The 21728-nt window shown below is 42.4% G+C and overlaps 1 protein-coding gene across 4 annotated transcripts in view; it reads right to left on the bottom strand.

Annotated features, from left to right (window-relative positions):
- THRB (thyroid hormone receptor beta) overlaps positions 1 to 21728 on the bottom strand; it is a 191586-nt gene that overhangs the window by 49686 nt on the left and 120172 nt on the right. For all 4 annotated transcript variants that reach the window (XM_082193525.1, XM_082193527.1, XM_082193524.1 and 1 more), the window contains exon 4: positions 7243 to 7307. Coding sequence is in view for 1 of the 4 variants with exons in the window: in XM_082193526.1 (XP_082049652.1) it covers positions 7243 to 7249 (7 nt within the window). In the remaining 3 variants the exon portion in view is untranslated. The remainder of the gene's footprint in view (positions 1 to 7242; positions 7308 to 21728) is intronic.

Raw genomic sequence — 21728 nt, 5'->3', positions numbered from 1 at the left:
GAGCGGACTTGATCTTAATCGAGTGGCCTTCCATACACAAAAGCCGGTATCAGTTGCTTTAGAGATCAGGCCAAAGAATGGATATCTATAGTAGATCCCCACTTCGGGAATGGTCAGTGGTCCTTGAACCTCAAACTGAACATGTTGAACATAACTTAATTTCACAGTCTGTGGCATTATGCCACCACTATGCTAGCATAATATGGGGTGCGCCAGTACAATAGCAAGAATGTGCTAGTATACTAGCAAAAACTGCTACACACTATCTCAATGGGGCTAAGGCAGGATAGGGTGGTGGTGTCAGGAATGAATGGCTTCACAACTCAGCCTTGCCACTCTGGCTGCTATCGTACAAGTGGCTTCTGCAGCTGATGCAAGTCACTGAGTGCACCTTTAAAGCTGCATACCTCTTTAGGGACGGGGGTGGCGCAAGGGACACGGGTGGCGCTGTGGGTTAAACCACAGAGCCTAGGACTTGCCGATCAGAAGGTTGGCAGTTTGAATCCCCGCAATGGGGTGAGCTCCCGTTGCTCGGTCCCTGCTCCTGCCCACCTAGCAGTTCAAAAGCACGTCAAAGTGCAAGTAGATAAATAGGTACCGCTCCAGCAGGAAGGTAAACAGCATTTCCGTGCGCTGCTCTGGTTCACCAGAAGCAGCTTAGTCACGCTGGCCACATGACCCGGAAGCTGGACGCTGGCTCCCTCGGCCAATAAAGCGAGAGGAGTGCTGCCGCAACCCCAGAGTTGGCCACGACTGGACCTAATGGTCAGGGGTCCCTTTACCTTTACCTCTTTAGGAACTACGGACATCTTTGTGCTTATACATGCTGCTTTCCCCCTCAAAAAAGAACATAATGTTGTGTTCCGGTCTGATGCTACAGAAAGTGGCAGATGAGGCAAGTTAGGACAAAGCTGGAAGCGAAGCAAGACTGGAGGCAAGGCAGGATGAGGCCTGAGGTAAGGCTAGGCCAGATGCTGCAGGACCATGGATAGCTCCAAGCGAGCAACTTGTTCCGGCAAGGGTTGGAAGCAGATTGAGGCCTTTGAAGCCTCTGCCTCCAGATTTCACCCCTAAGGAAAATTTCAGAGCCAGAAAGGGCCAAGCCTTTGGCATGAAGATGGGGCACTTTTTGTCTGTTCCAGAGCCTAGCATGCTCATCACTGACTTCATCACTGGTGAAGTGCAGTGGGAGGTATATGGCTCCTCAGGAGAAGGGATCTGTAAGGACCTGGGTTCTGGCCTTGGTGGCCTGGGGCCTGCTCTGGGTGCGAACTTTCTGCAAGCCTCAGTCAGAGTGGTCCTCTGATCTCCAGTGGCCAGCTCAAAGCCCTGAACTGGGTTTGGCTTCTCAGCTGGTGCCTCTGCAGCCTCTAACTCTTGTGTCTGGGTTGCTTCTGGACTCAGGTGGCATGACACATACTTTTCAAATGAATGGCAGTAACAAACCAAGCATAGCAAGGGTTGTCTCTGTTGGAAGAAGCATCTCAGTCCCACAAAAGGTGTGATATTGTATCAGAGAAATGGGAAGGCACAAAAAGTGCTACAACTAAAATCTGAAGTGATTCATTGGTGAGAAGACCTTGGCTGACCATGGATTCATTTATGTAAGCATAAATCAGTGCACCTGACGCATAGTTAACATGGGGTTTTTGTGATGGATATGTTTGACTGCAGGACAGACTCACAGAGGTTCAGGAGCAGCCAGTACAAACCTGCAGTTGCTGAATTCCTGACACCCAAGTTGCTACACTTGGTGGTATACTGGTATACTGTTGGTATACTGTTGCCCCCCTCAAAAAAGACAAATACCTTTGAAATTAACAGGGATAGTAAACCAAGTATAGGCATGCTATCAGGTTTGGGTACATTTGCAAATGGAAAAAGAGAAAAATGTGCTTATTCACAAGATTTGAACCTGAAAGGTTTATAGGTCCTGTTTCCAATCACTCAATATATTTACAACTTCAGATGAAAGCTGTAGAGAAGCTAGAAAGGTTTTATTTTCAAGAGGTTTCTATCTAAGTCTCCCGAGTTTTTAAGGGTTGTTAGTCATGACTTTTGCTGCTGTCAGATTTGTAATTTGTTTAAACATGGATGTTGTAAGAAATCATCAAGACACACACGCTTTGAATTTTGCAAAATTTCCTATTTCACTAAGACGATAATACACTGATGAAATATAGGAGGGGATTATTAGCATGAGGATTTTTTTTGTGGGGGAAGGTTGTAGTGTCTTTTGTACTACACAAAACTTTTCTGCAGTCCAATGTGATGAATTGCTTGATTTCCAGAATAATCACAGTTCATACAGCGAATGCATATATTATGTTTGTTGGTGTCTCCCCCTCCCATGCAAGATTCATTAGTTAAAACAATTAACAATGAAGTTCCAAGGGAAACAAAACTGAACATACCGTATATTATTCTAAGTGGATCTAGAGACCAAAAAATACGTAGTGAATGTTTGCACCAGTCTCATGCCTACAACAATGTACACACATTCCTTTGTATGCTGAGAATTAGCCCCCATCACCATGTGCAGATGGAGAAATCCTTGTGGCCATTGGTTACAATCACTCCCCACACATGAATGGGTTCACTCCCCTCCTCAGTTTGGGCACATTGGTACACCTAGGCAGCTCAATGTGCCTTTTATGGGAAATGAGAGGTCTATGCATGCCCTTCCCCCTTCACTCAGTTAATAGGGCACAGACTTTCAATTTCCCACAAGAGCCCATTGTGGTATTTGTATGCGTACTTGTGTTTGCACACTGAGTGGGAAAGGCGAGCCAATGGGGACTCTCAGTGCACAGGTACAGTGACCATGTGGGGAAGGACCACATCTCATGTGTTCACATCTGAGCCCGTTCTCACATGCAAACACTGAGCATCTTTCTCTTTAGTCTCCACCTCTCTCTCTTTTTCTTTTTTGATTGTGAGTCTTTTCAATTAATACCGTTAAACGTTTATTTGAATGCTATTGCTTGCACTGATTCTCTAGGAGAAGCTGAACTACAAATCCATATTACTATGGCGCTACTGAGATTTTTGCCTCTTTTTAAAAAAAAAACCTAATAAAAACGGGGACAGTGAAAACAGCTGTTTTCCTTAGTTTGGGTGGCATCATCTATTGTGTGTATCAGAGATAGGCTGTGCATCAACTGGGTACCTGTGTGGAACAAAGAAAGAGAGCTCTAAAATATCTTCCTTAACCCCCAATAAAAGATATATATGAAAGCTATAACAACATGAAAGAAAATATGAAAAATGTGATTCTGAAATCCCAAAACTTAAGAGCTTTCCTGTTCCAGAAGTTAACAGGAGAGATGGGGGTGTGGGTGTTTTTTTGTAGCTTCAGGAGGGAGGGCACCCTGTGCACAGCTGTTAAATCTAACTTATATGCCTTCTACATCCCAATGAAGATGAGATGGGCAGTGACTGGGAGAGCAAGGCAGCAGATGCCTCAGAGAGCAAAAATGCCTCGCGGGTGAGTTACTACTCCCATAGAATTTCAGCCCCATCTGTTTGTTTTGCCAGTTCCGGGAAAGGAAACACTTACTGATTGCTAGGCAACAAGCCATCTCTGTCCTCAGCATAAACTATTTGAGAAAAAGCAGCGCACAGAAAAGGGTTTGCATGGTCCTTTCCATTACCTTCTCAATATTAGGGAGCAATATTTCACATTTTCAACAGGATCAAGTGGATCATTTTTCTTCCCAGGCTTCTTCCTCTATAGGAATAAGGCTCTAAGAATGGGTGCAATATCAGTCTTGAGAAATTGTTCAGTGATCATAATGAAACTTTTGGCTGAACCAAAGAAGCCTACAGTAAATGTAACCTGAAGCAATGAATACCACAGAAGATGTAAACAGAGGTCTAAAAATAATTTCTTATGAGCTCTGAATATCTGTGCACTGAGTAATCAGGGAGGTCCAGCGGTAAGCAATTTCACCCTCTTGCATCAAAGTGAACCTCACACTTTTCTTTTGAGATCAGATCAACAGCTAAAATAAGATTGTTTCACAATGTTCCCAACACCACTAGTAAAAAGTGCAGGTAGAGAACTATCAAAAAGTTGCCCGAGGAGCTTATTTCCCCAGACAATATAAAGTTATTAATTACACTTTGTGGTAATTTAAAATATCACTTTTCTGAAAGTGCAAAGTATTCAGTTAGTCTCAGAGCCTCGCAGTATAATCTGTTATATTGCCTCCGATTGATAAATTACACATTTATGGTAATATTTCTGATTAGAAACATTGATACTAAAACACCTAAGTCATAAACGCTTGGTGCACTTAACAGACAATACACAAGGTTTATATAAAAGCTGCCCTCAAAACATACTGTTCTTTCATGAGTAATTTGCACTGAATATTAACAATGCAGATATATAATAGCCTTCAGTTCAACAGAAAAGCCACTACAGCTTTACAATGAATGGAATCAAAACGAGATCACCAACACACAGACCAGCAACTATAGTGTGTGTATACACACACACACACACACACAAAGTGGGAAGCATAAATAAGAGTCTAGGCATACAAATAAGGATGGAAAACACAAAAAAGAATGCTGCAGTTTTATAGAAACTAGTCTCTTCTTTATAGAAACGGTCTTTGTCCTAGACATCATTCAGCTGGCAAAGTATAATCCTCTAAGATGTTATTGTTTTAACTTGCCCAGAAATAAAAGATGAAGGAACAAAGACAAAGTTTAGAACATGCAGATTGTTCACCCATTTCTGAATGGCAAGTTGGGCAATCACACATCCAAGCATTCTCGCTGCAATTAAAAAAAAATCTTCTCTGACTGCTAAAAAGGAGCACCCGATTAATTCAAAATTCTGTAGATGCACAAATTAGATATCTTCTCCATATCAATGGCCTTCTAGGAACCGTGGGACTGAGGTGAGTGATTATTTTGCAGAGATCCTCGGACACACAGTCTTGCTTATGATCTACAGAAAGCGATAAGGGGTGTTTACTTCCCCCTTTTTTACACTCTAAAATATGCATGCATCTGAGGGCAAGGAAGTGGGTTGGCATCAGTGAGAGAGATCAACCAAGGCAAATGCAATCAGGCTTACAGCAATAGGTGCACCCAGGTCAGTCCTGGAAGCTAAATGTCCATGGGCCAAATCAAGCAATGCTAAATTATTGTTAATTTGTAGCAAAAATGCACATTTATGTTTTAAAGGAAGGAAGAAGCTCAAGCAAATTATCTTTCCTCAACATGGGTCCGATGCTACAGCCATACGAAGAATAAATTGCACAGTGGCAGGTAATTAAAACAGGAAGAACTCAGACCCTATATAGTTTTAAAAAATACATATATATCACTATAGAAGTGCCATAAACATATAGTCCTGCTTTCTGACATGTCAGCGTTAGAGAACTGATGGGTAGGTACAAGAGATAGGGTCTTTTTGGTGGCGCTTCGAAAACTTTGCAATGCTCTCCTTGTTTAGATAGATGCAGAGCACACTCAGTTCATACAGGGTCACAGTGAAGCCAATATCTTTTTTGTGAAACTAGGCAAAACTTGCCTGCTTTCCCTTTCTTTTCTTGCCGAGTTCTGTTGCTTTAAGCACTTTTTATCCAGTATACCTAAAGGAGCATCTCCACCCCCATCGTCCAGCCCAGACACTGAGGTCCAGCTCCAAGGGCCTTCTGGCAGTTCCCTCATTGTGAGAAGTGAGGTCACAGGGAACCAGGCAGAGGGCCTTCTCGGTAGTGGCACCCGCCCTGTGGAACACCCTCCCATCAGATGTCCAGGAAATAATCAAGTATCTGACTTTTAGAAGACATCTGAAGGCAGCCCTGTTTAGGGAAGTTTTTAATGTTTGATGTTTTTAATATTCTGTTGGGAGCTGCCAGAGTGGCTGTGGAAACCCAGCCATATGGGTGGGGTATAAATAATAAATTATTATTATCATTATCATTATCATCATCATCATCATCATCATCATCATCATCATCATCCAAGTCTGGTTCACCTCCAATATCAGACCTTGGTGACATAAACTGCCCAAAGAAACGGATTGCAGCAAAGGAAAGCAAGATAAAGCAAACCTCTCTTCCTTAGCCCTTTTTGTGTAAATACGACCACCAACTCCACTTTATATATGAACTGGCAATTGGCCAAGAACCTTCCAAATAACTAGAGCAGGTGGCAACCCTTATCCACTCACTTTCTTCTCTACCTTCCCTGGGAGCAAGAAGAACCTTCCATAACTGAGACTCACCGCCTTCTTCCCAGGACTTGCCCTGCTTCTTCCCTTTCGAAGTACATCACGGAAAGTCAGGATTACTTGCCTGCCTCTTCCCTGATTCACCAGCAGTGGTGATCTCTCTTCTCCTTCCTCTTCTCCTGCATACAGTATATAGGTGCTCGTACAGACATTCATATCAATCTAGCGATTTCTGGCATGGTTGCCAGAACTGCGCTACACCCCATTAACAACCGTAGCAGATATGGCTCACATGAGTATCATCGCCTCTCAAATGGTTAGGAAAACTGCATCAGTGGCGATGTGCAGAATGCAATGCTCAGATGCCTTGCAATGCACACATGGATTACTACATAATGTGTAATATGAAGGAATACTCTGTGTATACCAGTGATTCCAAAATGGGTGGTATCATCCTCTCGGTACCTAAGGAGTTGCTAAGGCCATGGAGTATTCAAGTTAGAAGGTCACAGAGGAGCATCCCTCCAGAAAGGTTCACTGTTCACTTTAAGCATGCCACTCCCATATATAAATGAATGTTCTGGAACCTTCTGGAACCTTCTAACTGTTTCTGTCAGAATGATTCCCTAACATGGAGGTTTTCAGACTTCAAAAAGATGGTATCACTGGATAAACTTCATCAATTTTGTTGAATTAGTTCAGCTAAATAGTTTTAATTGGATTTTGAATAATTGTGCAATTAATTGTTCCTGTCTTGAATTATAACTGCGTTATTAGACTCCTTAGTTGGTTGTGCAAACCACTATTCTGAATAATGCTTTTTATGGAGTAGAGGGGCACTGGGGGATGAGTTTATGGAACTGAGGGGGTGGTCAGTGGCTCCCAAATGTTTGGGAAGCACTGGTGTGCATAGTGTCACTGAACAGGTGAATGGTGCACTGTGGGAAATGAGGTCACATGGAGCTCTACGTACTACAGCTTGTATTGCAGAACCTCAACTTTGGGGGAGAAATACAGAAAAGCTCTTACGAAATAAATTCAAGTACCTGACATGCTGCTGGGAATCAGCAAAAGGTAGTCATCCTCATTTCTCGTTTTCACCAGTTATCACCTGTCAAGGATTTTAAAAGACAACAGTTTCAACAAGTGTAGCAAACAGAACAACCGGCTGTTTTCATTATTGACATTTTAATGTTTTGATGTGATTGTTTTATTTATATTATAGTAAAGGGTGTTCTTTCTTTCTTTTTCTTTTTACACTTTGCAAACTGCTTAGAAGCTTATTTTGGCATGAAGTAGTATTAACAACAACAACAACAACCTGTTTGCTACACGTTCCTTATATATCTATTAAATATTTATCTTAAACCTGTCTTTCAGCCCCCAGCCCCTCAAAATGGCTAACAATTAATGGTTAGATTATTACAAAAGAAACACAACTCAATACCAGACCAGGAATCTGGTCCATTAGAATGAATGGGATGATATCCCACCAGCCTTAGTCTGCACTCAGCCAGCCCCACTTGCCTGCCTTCTTACGTGCAACCAGTATAGGACACAGCAGTGCCTGTCACTTTCCTCTTCCTCAGTCTCTGCACTGCATACCCTCCAAAATTCCTCAGGTGAAAATAGGGACATTTCTCACTCCTCACAACTGACCCTCTTCAACCCCCCCCCCCAATTTTCGGCGTGTCCCCCCCCCCGCATTACATTTCCTTCACCACTTGTGGCGATCACGCAGGGTCCCTGGATGTTTCACCATCTATTGATCCCTGTGCCACCACTTTATTTCTCGCTGCCACCACCCAGGCCCTTCCTGGTACAATACTGAGTCCAGTCAGGGTTAAATTGGAACATAAACTTCTGTTTATTTATTGCAGTTTAACAAGCGTGTGGTTTCATAAATGGTATTGGTCCATTACACTCATGGGTTGCCTATCCAGACCTATAACTTCCGCTACCTGCTCTCCCTCATTAAACCACCTCTCACATTTACTTGTCTTCCTAGTTCCTAACTGTTCCTGACTCAGCTTATTTTGCTACACTAACTCAACCTACCCACAGATTCTATCCCAATTCACTCCCACTCCAACGAACCACCCAACTCCCAACAAACTCCTCCCCTTCGCCCCTCCCAGAGCTGGTTTTATAGTCCCTCTGACTCCACCCCCTGGGTTCTGATTGGGTAACCTGTTTAACTATTTCACCTCCAGCACTCTCATATGTTAACGTCACACCACTACACCAATAGGATACAGAACTCATATTTTCCGCCGTCCTAAGCAGTGCTTTTTTTCTGGGGGTACGCATACCCCTAAACATTTTGTGAATCTAAGTTTGGCCTCATGGAGGGGCAGCATTTCGATATGAGTGGGAAAATGAGAGTACCCCTAAACATTCTTTTTAAAGAAAAAAAGGACTGGTCCTAAGAAAAACCCTTAAACCTGGTTTTTATCTAATTTTCTTCTGTGGTAGAATAAAACCCTGAAGGGGTTTGCATGCCTTGGGTGGAAAGAAAGAGAGTTTTTGTGCAGACATAGGAGACAGAGATTCGGAGTCAGAGAGCAGGAGAGAGAGTAATAGATTGCTTTGAAGTAATTTCTGCACCTGGTAATTTTTAGTCCCCAATTCCCCTCCCCAACCCGTCCCATATTTTGCCTGACCTGTCCTTTATTTTGCCCGACCAAAGCTGGCAAGTCTAACTCACATCCAGTCTAAAATGGGCAAGTTCAGGCCGCAGTCCAGAATTGCCAGCTCCTCCCTGGGATAGATAGGGGAAGAGAGCTTGGTATCACAGGCATACCAGTAACACTTCCGTCTGCATTCCCAGTTGACCTGGCAAAGCATTGTCATGTCCCTGCATTTCCTTTGCTAACATAGCTTTCCTCCCTCAAAAAGTAAGTGACAAGCACTACCTGAAACGTGGCCCATAAATTTAATATAAAATGAGACATGTTCGTTCCTTATTGGCACCTAGTACTCTAAAAATACACTTTTTGCAGCTGCAAACCATAGAACAAACCTTGGTTACAACTCATGGTTTGTCTGGAGAGAACTAAACCACAAGCCCTGGTCTGAATGACACTTAAAGCCAAAACATGGCTTAGCACAGCACAGCACAGCAGTAGAACAACCAGGGAGGGCCTTCTCCATAGCTGCTCTCAGACTTTGGGACTCCCTCCCTATAGAAGTTCGACTGGCTCCCTCCTTGTTGTTCTGCCAACAGGTGAATACTTGGTTCAACAGGCTGCTTCTAATGAAAGGGCTAGTATCGTGCTGTTTTTATTTCAATCATTTGTATGTTTTTAATAGCTTTTATCAAAGGGACGCGGGTGGCGCTCTGGGTTAAACCACAGAACCTAGGACTTGCCGATCAGAAGGTTGGCGGTTCGAATCCCCGTGATGGGGTGAGCTCCCATTGCTCAGTCCCTGCTCCTGCCAACCTAGCAGTTCAAAAGCATGTCAAAGTGCAAGTAGATAAATAGGTACCGCTCCAGCGGGAAGGTAAACAGCGTTTCCATGTACTGCTCTGGTTCGTCAGAAGCGGCTTAGTCATGCTGGCCACGTGACCCGGAAGCTGTACGCTGGCTCCCTCAGCCAACAAAGCGAGATGAGCACCGCAACCCCCGAGTCGGCCACGACTGGACCTAATAGTCAGGGGTCCCTTTATCTTTACTTTAATAGCTTTTATACACATATAGTTTTAATTCTATCGGTGTTTAATTGTTTTTAATGACTGTTTCCCCCCTATGTTTTTAGCTGTGTTGGGAAAACGAAGGGTATAAAAAAATATATTCTATCCTCTCTGGTAACCTGCACATTTGCTTTGTTTACCCTACCAGGCATGGCCAAACTTGGCCCTCCAGATGTTTTGGGACTACAACTCCCATCATCCCTAGCTAACAGGACCAGTGGTCAGGGATGATGGGAACTGTAGTCCCAAAACACCTGGAGGGCCGAGTTTGGTCACATCTGCTAAGCCAGTGTTCCCCAACCTTGGGCCTCCAGCTGTTTTTGGACTACAACTCCCATCATCCCTCGCTAGCAAGACCAGTGGTCAAGGATGATGGGAATTGTAGTCCAAAAACAGCTGGAGGCCCAAGGTTGGGGAACACTGTGCTAAGCCATGGTTTGGCTTAGTGTTACATGTAAACCAGGCTAGTACCTCTAAACTGAGATACATTTGTGATGTCCACAGCTGATGAAAGCTTGTCTCACATCATCATTGTCATCATCTTGGAAGTTGGCATGGGGGTTATACTGTGTTTTGCAGTTTTTGCTAGTAGTAGCCTTGTCAATCTCATTTTTAGGATGCTGTTCAGACTCTCCTGAAATGAAAGACATACTGTGTGTTTGTAATAGCAATCATGATGAAATTTGCTTTCAAGAAAATGAGGTCTGGCTACTTCCTTTACAAGCTTTTGCTAATAACCACAACCCTTTAATGTCTCATATGCTTTCCCTAAAGGATGGAGAGAAGATCTGAAATGCTGTTGCTCCTAGTTTGTTTCATTATTAGTTTAATGTACTTATTTCTTATATCCTGCTCTACTTTTAAGGAACAGCTGTTTGGGGAGAACTTTATTTTGAGTGGATTCGTAGAATATATCACAATGCAATAAAATTCATTATTTGTGTGTTTTAATGCACATCACTTGGGCTTCCTTTAAAGTATAGCATTGACCTATTAATATAATGAATAAAAAATAAATTCCCACGAAGAAGCCCAGCAAATGAAACAGGACATTCTTTCTACTTAGATTATTTCCAGTGAGGAATCCCTCCATGACATTTAAGAGGGATATTATCCTCTAGCTCCCCCCTGTGGGTATCTGATATTATTCTTTTGGAAGACATCCTGTTCATATGTAGCCTGAATTTAGCATGTAAACAATATATAAGGAAGGTAGCGTTCCATTCGGAATGGGGCCCCTGTTAGCAGAAGCTTCGATAACACTTTAGCAACCAAACCAAAGACTTATTTTGCTATCTCTTTCAGCCCGGAAAATCAATGTGTTGTTACGAGGTGCTATACGATACCAATTCCTTAATATAAATCAGTTTATATTAGGGTTCGCATGGCATTCTGCCATTTAATGATGAACATTAAAAGCCAGACCTTCTCAAAATAGGGTAGAGGTGGACTGGTGAGAAACAGTTAATTCACTCAAAATCTGAAATTATTTTTAATACGGAAAAGAGCATTACTTATCAAGGCCAGGCAGTGGAGGCTATGCAGTACTTCCTACAAATAGACTCTGAACGGAAGAGCGAGACTATTCAGTGCAATTGGTAAATGAACATTACTCATCCACCCACACTGGAATTATGTAGATCAATGGTAAAAGTATGTTTACGCTGAAATCGGAAAGGTTTGTTTCCCAACAAGAGTAAGACATTAAGGAGTATGTCACTACTGCTAATTTGTCTATTAAGACATCGTTCTGACAAGACATTCCCATGTTTTGTTATCCATATGGGTAACCCCAGTTTCTGTATGCACAATACCAATAATTAAGAGCAGTGAAAAAGGGTTTAATAAATGCAATATGTTCTCCAATTACAATCATTCTGGAACACAGAGATTCTATTTAGCTTATTTTCCACTGGTCCAACTCTCCCCCCTCTTTTTACTCAGAGACTTGCAGCAGTGCTCTAAATAATTTACCTCATGAATGAGGCACAGTTTCTCCCATTCCACGTGAAAGTGGAAATTTTGTTTAAAATTTTAGTGATAGCAGAAAGAATTTTCTTCACCGCCCTTTCATAGCAAAAGACAAGTCTGACGCTAAACTTTCCTTGTTTTTTGCTGAATAAATTCAGGACACATTAGCTCTCGTTTAAATTTCAGTAAGGGACAGTTTATCTTCTGTGTTAATTTTCATTACCGTTCTTTGTGCAGTCAATAAATGATAAGTGGTTTTCTGTCACCATTTCCAGGGCATCGTGAATTACTCACTAGCTCTGGAAAAAGACTAATAAAAAGTCAACTCGCAATATAACAATTTTTAGGCAACTTTATTAGAAGACACATGAATCATAATCTCTAACTGGCTGTCTTACCTTTAAAAAAACACATCTCCAAAAAGTGCATACATGATTTTTTTAAAGACAAAGGCAACTTTTTCTATTGTACATTGACCATCACTCTAGTGAAGGAGTGACATGCACCCTCTGATAAAAGTTCATATTACTAAATGACATTTTATATTTCTTTTTCCACTTTTATTGATGTTTCAGTGGCTCAGGATTTCTACATGCTCAAGCTTTTCTTACCCAAATCATTAAACAGATGATGATTTGGGGGAGGAAAACCATTCTTGGCTGCTGGAAAGGTATACCAAGTCTGAAGGAATTAATAAGGGTTGCCATACGTCCGGGATTTCCCAGATATATCCGGTATACTGGAGTTGGCAGCAGTGTCCACGTGGGAGCCGGCCAAATGTCCAGGAAAATCCATACCTATGGCGGCACATGGCAGCAGTGCCGTTTTTGCTGATTTTCCATAAAAATAGTTCAAAGAAAGCTCAACAACTTTGGGCAGAACTAAAAATACATTTAAAGCACATACATTCCCCCAAAGAATGCTGGGAACTTTAGCAGTGTGAGGGGTAAATTACAGTTCCCATGATTCTTGGGGGTGGGGGAATAATTTGTTTTAAATGTGCTTTATATACAGTGGTACTTTGGGTTAGAAACGCTTTGGGTTACAGACGCTTCAGGTTACAGACTCCGCTAACCCGGAAGTAGTACCTCGGGTTAAGAACTTTGCTTCAGGATGAGAACAGAAATTGTGTGGCGGCAACAGGAGGCTCCATTAGCTAAAGTGGTGCTTCAGGTTAAGAAAGGTTTCAGGTTAAGAACGGACCTCCGGAACGAATTAAGTTCTTAACTAGAGGTACCACTGTATACCTATGGTGGGCATGCAACCAGTTCTGATGGTGATGCTTTGGGCCTAGTCAGATGTTTTTGTAAAATTCAATCGACGAACTAACAGCAGGGGAAAGTCTCCGGGTCACATGCATCCCTTCTGTGACGGTACACAGAGTTTAAAGATCAGTCAGAGTGCATAGCTTTTTCTTGCATGTTTAATCTCCCTGAAACTTTCCGAAGATTGAAAGGAAAAAGACAGATTTCGGGATAGGGGGAAATCAGAACACAGAACACAATGTGAACCAAGCATCCAGAATATGTGGAGGGGAGAGCAAGACCAACCCTACTTTCTCTGTTCAGGTTCTCCACACACCTTCATCCAGACTGTTGGATGAAGTGGGATATGGCAAGGGGGAGGGAAGAGAGAATGGGCACATGCCTACCGCTATTATGTTGAAATTCTCAATGTAAATACCTGCCTTTTGCCCCCCAGCCAGCCTAATCACAGCTCCAGAGGGAGATGTGATTTTAATCAGGAAAACAGCAAAAGGGAAAAGTTAAAACTTGTCCTCCATCACCACTTTCAGGGTCAAAATTAGCAGCAAACCCACCCCCCCCATCAGTTGCTTTGAAGTTCATAAAAAATACCCCAGGAGGTCCACTCACGGATCAGTTTGTCCCTCAGCCTTCTGTTGAAATTACTGAAATGCACAAGCAGTTTCATTTTTTATATATGAAAAAAATACATTCTCAGCCAGATCTTTACAAGATTTTTCATCTAAGTAATTTTAAAAGTTTTCCAACATGGTTTTTCAGAATACTTAATCATTCAAAAGAGCAAGAGAGAAACAAATACTGTATCCACATATCATTTTTTTTAGCCCTCACAGAAAAACACAAACAGCAGACCAGATTGTCCCTATTTTCCAGGCACAGTGCTGGATTTACAAAAGCCATCCCGGTTTCAGGATTTGATCCTGGAATGTCCCGCTTTTCCTTAGAACATTCCTATTTTCATTGGAGAACTGTTGGAAGGTATGGAGTTATGTGACCCACAAGCAAGGAGATAAGCAACTACACAACCTTTAGAAGACATCTAAGGAAGGGGGAAATGTTTTAGACTATTGTTCTCCAGTAGGTAGGGAAAGATCTGCCACTGGGATGTGGCCTCCCCTAAGGTAGATCACATCAGTGACCCTGCCGCAGAACATATATAAGGGGGGGGGAGAATAATAAGTGGGTTCCATACAGCCACCATGTGCACACATGCCAAAATATTAATGAGGGGAAAGCACCGTCATAACAACAATTTGAAAAGTCTACTTTCAGTCAAGCTTCTGCTGCTAAACTTCTACGGTATAAAGTTCTCTGTGCTTAAAAGTTATGCACAATTAGTCTAGAATCCCTGAAGTCTTCCTTATGGGTGAATGAGCACAAAGTACTGCAAACTGGTGTCATTTATACTCTATGGAGCTGGAAGAAGATCTAAGATGCTTTTGGCCTACTTATGGAAGGCCCAGTGGGAACAATCTGAAGTTGCCTTCTCTGCTGCTTGTTTCTTATGTTTTTCTTCTTAGAAATGCAATTTTTACCGACTTGGTTTCAATAACACCTATCAAAAGCTCTTCATGTTTGCATTATTTGATTTGGTCCTCATCTGGGGAACCAACCCACATAAAGTATATGAAAAGTATGTTTAAAAATACCCTCAATGTGCAGCATCAAAAACATATTCTGAGGATTATTTGAACTCTTCCATGTGTGTGTATTAAAAACTTTGTAAAGTGAAAGAGATGGATTGGACAATTTTCACATAGGCAAAGGTCATATGGTTGATGTAATCTATTAGAATAATGAATCAGCTATGTAATCTTTGTCTATTTCCTCAGGTGACAGTCACATGTCTTCTGCATGTCTTCTGCATCCGGTGAAGTTTTTGTTTGGAAAGAAGGCAAGTGGTACACAGAAAGTAAATAGGAGAGCAGCTAGTCTTTGAAACATTTACATCTGCAATTAAAATCGTATTCCTTTCATTATTAATGTTAGCAATTAGATATTATTGTTCTCATAAGGAAGAAATGTTCTCATTTGACAGATCACTCACAGCATAGTGCTATAGTACTTTTGTATAAAAGGTCACAATTTAAATTTACAGAACTAAATATGGTCTCTTTTATGGTAATAGCTACTCCTTTGAATGAAACTGGATGATAAACTTATATTTCTTCCTGCATTTATATTTTCACAGTGCCTAGCTGCACAATATGAAATTTTGCTTTAAATGTCAAATGGAATATGAAATGCAGCAATGGTACAATAACAATTTAATGTAATTGTACAGGTACACACTCATATAATTCTGTATATATTTATGGGAAGAGAAAAAGAATACTGCTGATTACAATCCAGGATACACATAGGGCTATTTTTCTAGAAAAAGAGGTGCTAGAATTCACCACTTTCCTCGTTCTCTTATAATGGCAATGGTGCCCAGGTGAGAGGTGCCAGAACTTTGTTCCCTTTCACAGAACTAATTGTACAATCCTTAGAAATATGACCCTCACCCCTACCTCTGATAGGGGTTTTCTCATTCAGAATATTCCAGAGTGGTCCTGCATCCAGAAGCAATTTTTAGCAACTATCACCTGCTGAAATACAGCACCCAAATATTTTAGGGCTATTAGCTTTTGTTGTTGTTTAGTCGTTTAGTCATGTCCAACTCTTCGTAACCCTATGGACCAGAGCACACCAGGCACTCCTGTCTTCCACTGCCTCCTGCAGTTTGGTCAAACTCATGCTGGTAGCTTCGAGAACACTGTCCAACCATCTCGTCCTCTGTCGTCCCCTTCTCCTTGTGCCCTCCATCTTTCCCAACATCAGTGTCTTTTCCAGGGAGTCTTCTCTTCTCATGAGGTGTCCAAGGTATTGGAGCCTCAGCTTCAGGATTTGTCCTTCCAGTGAGCACTCAGGGCTGATTTCCTTAAGAATGGATAGGTTTGATCTTCTTGCAGTCCATGGGACTCTCAAGAGTCTCCTCCAACACCATAATTCAAAAGCATCAATTCTTTGGTGATCAGCCTTCTTTATGGTCCAGCTCTCATTTCCATACATCACTACTGGGAAAACCATAGCTTTAACTATACGGACCTTTGTTGGCAAGGTTATGTCTCTGCTTTTTAAGATGCTGTCTAGGTTTGTCAATGCTTTTCTCCCAAGAAGCAGGCGTCTTTTAATTTCGTGGCTGCTGTCACCATCTGCAGTGATCATGGAGCCCACGAAAATAAAACCTCTCACTGCCTCCCCTCAAACTGACAGAAACATATAAGCCAAATACTTTGGCCCAGCCTTATAGGCTGTCAAAGGCTTGTGAAAGGGCATGCCTGTTTAACAATACGTAATTCACTGCCTCTTGATGCCTGGAACAGAATTATGCTGTGGGGTTTTTTTTTTCAACTAGCAAATGTAAGCTTCCTTTGCAGCTACACCCTAAAATTGTAATTTAGAAAAAAGTGATTTTATGAAGGTAGTTTCCTAATAATCAGTTGAACGGCAACACGTTTGTGGGATGATCAAATTTTCTTTGCAACTCATCAAAAAATTTGGCACAGTGGAAAAAAGATGGCACACAAATGCAGAGTTAACAACAATTCACACCCTCTTTTACAATTTAATTTCCTTCGTGTTCAGACATGAAGAAAAGCAAATAGGTTAAGGAGTGTGTAACAGCATACAGGAAAAAATAAATTAAAATATTTCAGTTAATAATATAAATTTTCTCCGCAGCACTGATTATTCAGTTAGATATTACTATGCGTAATGTACCAAATTAGTAAACAGAAGGATACTAATTTAGCATTTCAACTTAGATTTTGTTTTGCTTTAATATATGTCTGATCCATTCAAAATATTTTAATGTCTGCAAATTCACAATTAAGTATTCGTGTGTTTTTGAAGTTATATTCTGTTAAGGAGAATGGAACTTTTTTTGTTCTTTTTTTTAAAAAGTCACCTACTTAAAACCTTGGTTTTAGTGTAATCTATTATCAAAAATGAAATGTTTAAAGAGAAACACAAGCAGAAGATAAGAGATGAAAAACACAGGTTCATATATAACAGCTTTATTTAGTTTTTTTTCCTTTTGGTAAAAAATAAACAAAAATCCTAAAGGTTCTATAGAGCTGAAAATTCTACGCTACCACCCAAGACATAGTGACGACTGGTAAAAATATTTTAAATGTAGCATTGCTTCCTGTGCCAAAAGACACTAATAAAGAGACAGTACCAATAATGACGCAGAAATTTAACACCCAATAAATGCTTTATTTAGATGTAATTCTGCCTACACTGCGTAATAAAAACAAAACACTGGTCAGAGTTTTCACACACCCTTTTCTGTGTCACTTCTACGCAGTTCTGGAGACCTATTGGTTGGTGCTCTTATGGAGCAGTTGCAGTAACAGAGGACCACCCCCTGTCAGGCTTCGGGGAATCAGATCCCTGACCCAGTGGCAGCAAAGAAACAGATAAAAAAGATGAGTTCTTACCCATTAGTCTATTCAATAATCACAGCGAGAGACAAAGGAATGTGGTTTCTCTCTAGAAATGGTGTTGCTCCAAGTAAAGTCCCACTCCCGCTTCGTCTCCCCTACTCTACGTCACCCCTGCGTCGGCTAATCTGAGTTTTCTGCCTCTGAGCTCTCTGTTCTCCTACCCTCAATGCCTTTCTGGTCCTGGGAGAAGGGGGGTCAGGAATGCTTTCCATGGACACTGAGTCTGTCAGCTGTCTCTCCCCTGGTTCTTCTTCTTCTTCTTCTTCTTCTTCTTCTTCTTCTTCTTCTTCTTCCTCCTCCTCTTCCAATATTTCCCAGCTTCTGCCCTCTGCAGCCTCTGAACTATGCCCTTCTGCAAACCAATGATCTATACCGTCTCCTGTTCCTGGGAAGGTCCAGGAGAAGAGGGGGCAGTTCCCACCATTCCTCCTCTGTCCAGCCCGACACTCCCCCTCCATCAGTTTATGTAGCTTCCCACAGGCACAGCTGGAGACTACGCCTGCATGGAAACTTCCATTGCTCATCCCTTTTAATTCCCTCTTGGTTCTGGGAGACAGTGGTGCAGGAGAGGGTGGGGAAGCACTTTCCTGATCTGCCTTCTTCCTCCTCTTCTTCCAACCCATCCTGTGCTCCACCCTCTAGCTCTGAAGTTTCCCCTGCCTCTGATTCTTGCCTCCTGGGTTGTACAGGTCACCACAAACCACTTCCCCCTCCTCCCAAGTCAGACACCAGTCCCCCTTCCCCTGGCGCACCCTCGCCAGCGTCCTGCTGATCCCTGGCAGGTAATCAGACCTGTGTGAAAGTCCAAGGATGCCCACATGGCAGACTGAACCTCCTGGCTTTTTTGATCCTTACTTGGGATAAAGCTAGCACTGAAGTATACTCCAGATCTGGGCCTGCTTGGCTCTGGGAAGAGCTGAGGCTCCCATGTGTGCTATAGAATCCCTCTGTCTCCTGGTCACTGGTGTAACTCAGTGAGGAATCCTCATTTCTGGGTTCCACTTGACAGCTCCCCTGAGGGTCTAAGCTGCTACCTCTACCCTGCTCCAGCTACAAGTGACCTCTGCCTTATTCAGGACTGGCAGAAGCAATTACCCTGTTGGAGGGGATTCCAGGAAACAGGGAATTGTGTTCACATGTGGTGTGAGTGTAAATATGTACAATTTTTTGGGCAAAGGGTGCTTAAGGAGATAGCAGAAATCACTGGGTTAAAGCTGACCCAAAGTCCAGAGGTAGCATTATTATCAATTTACGATGGGGTGGAAGGTTCACAGGCTAGGAAGGACTTGCTCACAAATTTACTGACAGCTGCACAAATTATTTTAGCCAGGAAGTGAAAGGGGAAAGCGGAATATAAGATGGAAGAATGGTATAAAAAGGTGAGGGATATAGCTGTTGATGATAAATTAACATGTGCCATTAAGGTAAGACGGGGAATTTGCAGGAGAAATGATTCTGAGGAGATACGGAGGGTGTTTGTAGACTCTGTACTGTTAAAACAGAAAGGGGTCAAACCATCGCAAGAGGTGTTGAAGTTTTGGGAGGTTGGATAGTTACAATGGAATGGTCTCGGTGGTGGGGTGCACATTTTTATTCTTATTACTTTGTCTAAATAAATGAATAAAGCAAATAGCCAGCAGGATTTCGCTTCCCTAAGCAGCAGACCCAACATTGCACGGAGTCAATGCCTGACTCATAGTCCCCAGCGGAAGCCAAGTGAACTTTATGACATATGCCCTGTATCTACAAACCAATGTCGGTGTAAATAAGGTAGCCTCGTAAAAGTGAAAGAGCACACAGAACTCTCGCTCTCTCTGGCAGGCGCACACAACGCATGCATGCACAGCGTATTCTATGCGGCACAGTCTGGGCAGAAAAGGTGAGAAGGACAGTGTGATGAAAGTTTGCCTTCAGTCAGTGAGATCGTCAGTTTTCCAGGCTAGTGCACACAAGCTACCAACTATATTTATCCCTCTTGTTTACCCAAGGGCTTGCATACTCAACCACACTCACATAGCTTCTGACTCACTCACTCAAGTTTTCACATGAATTTAATAACCTCGAGTCGGGGGAAGCCACGCAGCGGGTTCTTTCGAAAGCAAGAGCCAGGCTTTCTGCTGCGTGAGGCAGGCGGCTCGTCGCTCTGAAAGCCTCAAAACAGGAGGCCGAGAGAAGGAGAAACTGGGTCACAATCCTGAGCCTCAACTGCATTGCATATTTAACTCCCAAGTGTCTCTCTTGACAACGAGGTGGTCTCATTTCCCTTTCCAAACTATGGCTTTGTAGTGGCAGACATGCTGTGCTCCAAATATGGCTTTGTCATATGCTGTGACTTATTAAATTCTTAAGAGCTGGCATCTTTAAGGCACAGAATCATAGAATTGTAGAGTTGGAAGGGATCACAAAGGTCATCTAGCCCAACCCTCTGCAAGGGCCTTCTCGGTAGTGGCGCCCACCCTGTGGAACGCCCTCCCATCAGATGTCCAGGAAATAAACAACTATCTGACTTTTAGAAGACATCTGAAGGCAGCCCTGTTTAGGGAAGTTGTTATTGTTTGATCTTTTATTCTCTTTTTAGTGTTCTGTTGGGAGCCGCCCAGAGTGGCTGGGGAAATAATAATAATAATAATAATTATTATTATTATTATTATTATTATTATTATTAAACATGAATCTTTCACCCAACATGTGGCTCAAACCCACAACGCTGAGAAGAGCCTCATATTCTACTAATTGAGCTATCCCAGGTGATGTTGTCAGGTACACAGAGAGCTACCTTGTAATAAGTTGATTTTTCCATCTTCAGTGGTACCTCGGGTTACATACGCTTCAGGTTACATACGCTTCAGGTTATAGACTCTGCTAACCCAGAAATAGTACCTTGGGTTAAGAACTTTGCTTCAGGATGAGAACAGAAATCGTGCTCTGGCGGCGCGGAAGCGGGAGGCCCCATTAGCTAAAGTGGTGCTTCAGGTTAAGAACAGTTTCAGGTTAAGAACGGACCTCCGTAACGAATCAAGTACTTAACCCGAGGTACCACTGTAGTACTGTCTACCCCAGGAAGTGGGAAAACTGGGCCTATGGGGTAATCTTGTCCCACCAAGCAACTCTTCACCAATCAGGTGACATCACTTGTCAATCATCTGTTGACTCAGGGCCTTGTCATGCCTACTTCAGATCTCTACCCTGATTGCCAGTAGCTCCCAGGCCATGCCCTCTCCCAGCACCCACGTGGCGATGCCGGGAAATGAGACGGGACCTTCTGCCAGCAAAACAAGGCTGTGCCTCACAGCTACAATCTTTCCCACAAGGAAGATATTCTTCAAAGAAGCAGAAAGCACCATCGTTGTTACATGTGAGGAAAGAGTCTTGCTGGCCAAGAAAACTAACAGATCACTGTGAAAGATAATGAGATTTTCAACTCAGTGCAATATTGGCTTGCTTGATCATGATGCAATATTTTTATTTTCTTGAGCCCGTTTCAAAATCGTATCTCGGCTGTGTAAAAGGGCCTCCTTTCCAGGACTGTGGGAGGAGGCTCGCAAAAGCCTTTGCGAATGTCCCCCCACTTTAAGACTGTGGCGCAAGGGATTTCGGCTGGTGTCCAAAGCATGTGACAGCAATGCAACTGACATGTCAAATTTGGCCCATAAACAAGAACTAGTAAGTATTGGGCCCACAGAGCTCAAAAGGTTCCCCACTCATGAGCTGAAACCATCAAGGTGGCAATAGGTCAGAGATGGAGAGATAAAGGGTGCAATATGCCAGAGATTGGGGGTGGGGCTGTTAAGGTGCCTTTCCTCAGTTCTTGACAGGAAGGAAGCAACTCTTATGTTTACAGCTGAGGAAGAAAGAGTCAGGGTGGGGTCTCCAGTACACGCTCCCATCAAGTTGGATTTTTGGGGGTCTAATGCTTCAAAATATCCACATTAAAGCAATATTTATTTTTAAAGCATATATCACATTGGGGGGTTCTTCTATTTCCCTCCAGTGTGTCTTCTGAAACTCTTACTATAGCGCAAGGCTTTAGTTGTTCATATCTCCAGCATTTTATTTATTATTATTATTATCATCATCATCATCATCATCATTATTTAGAAAAAGAGGTG

The sequence above is a fragment of the Podarcis vaucheri genome, assembly GCF_965113315.1.
Source record: "Podarcis vaucheri genome assembly, chromosome: 12".
Taxonomy (NCBI): domain Eukaryota; kingdom Metazoa; phylum Chordata; class Lepidosauria; order Squamata; family Lacertidae; genus Podarcis; species Podarcis vaucheri.
This window is presented reverse-complemented; position numbering and strand designations above follow the sequence as displayed.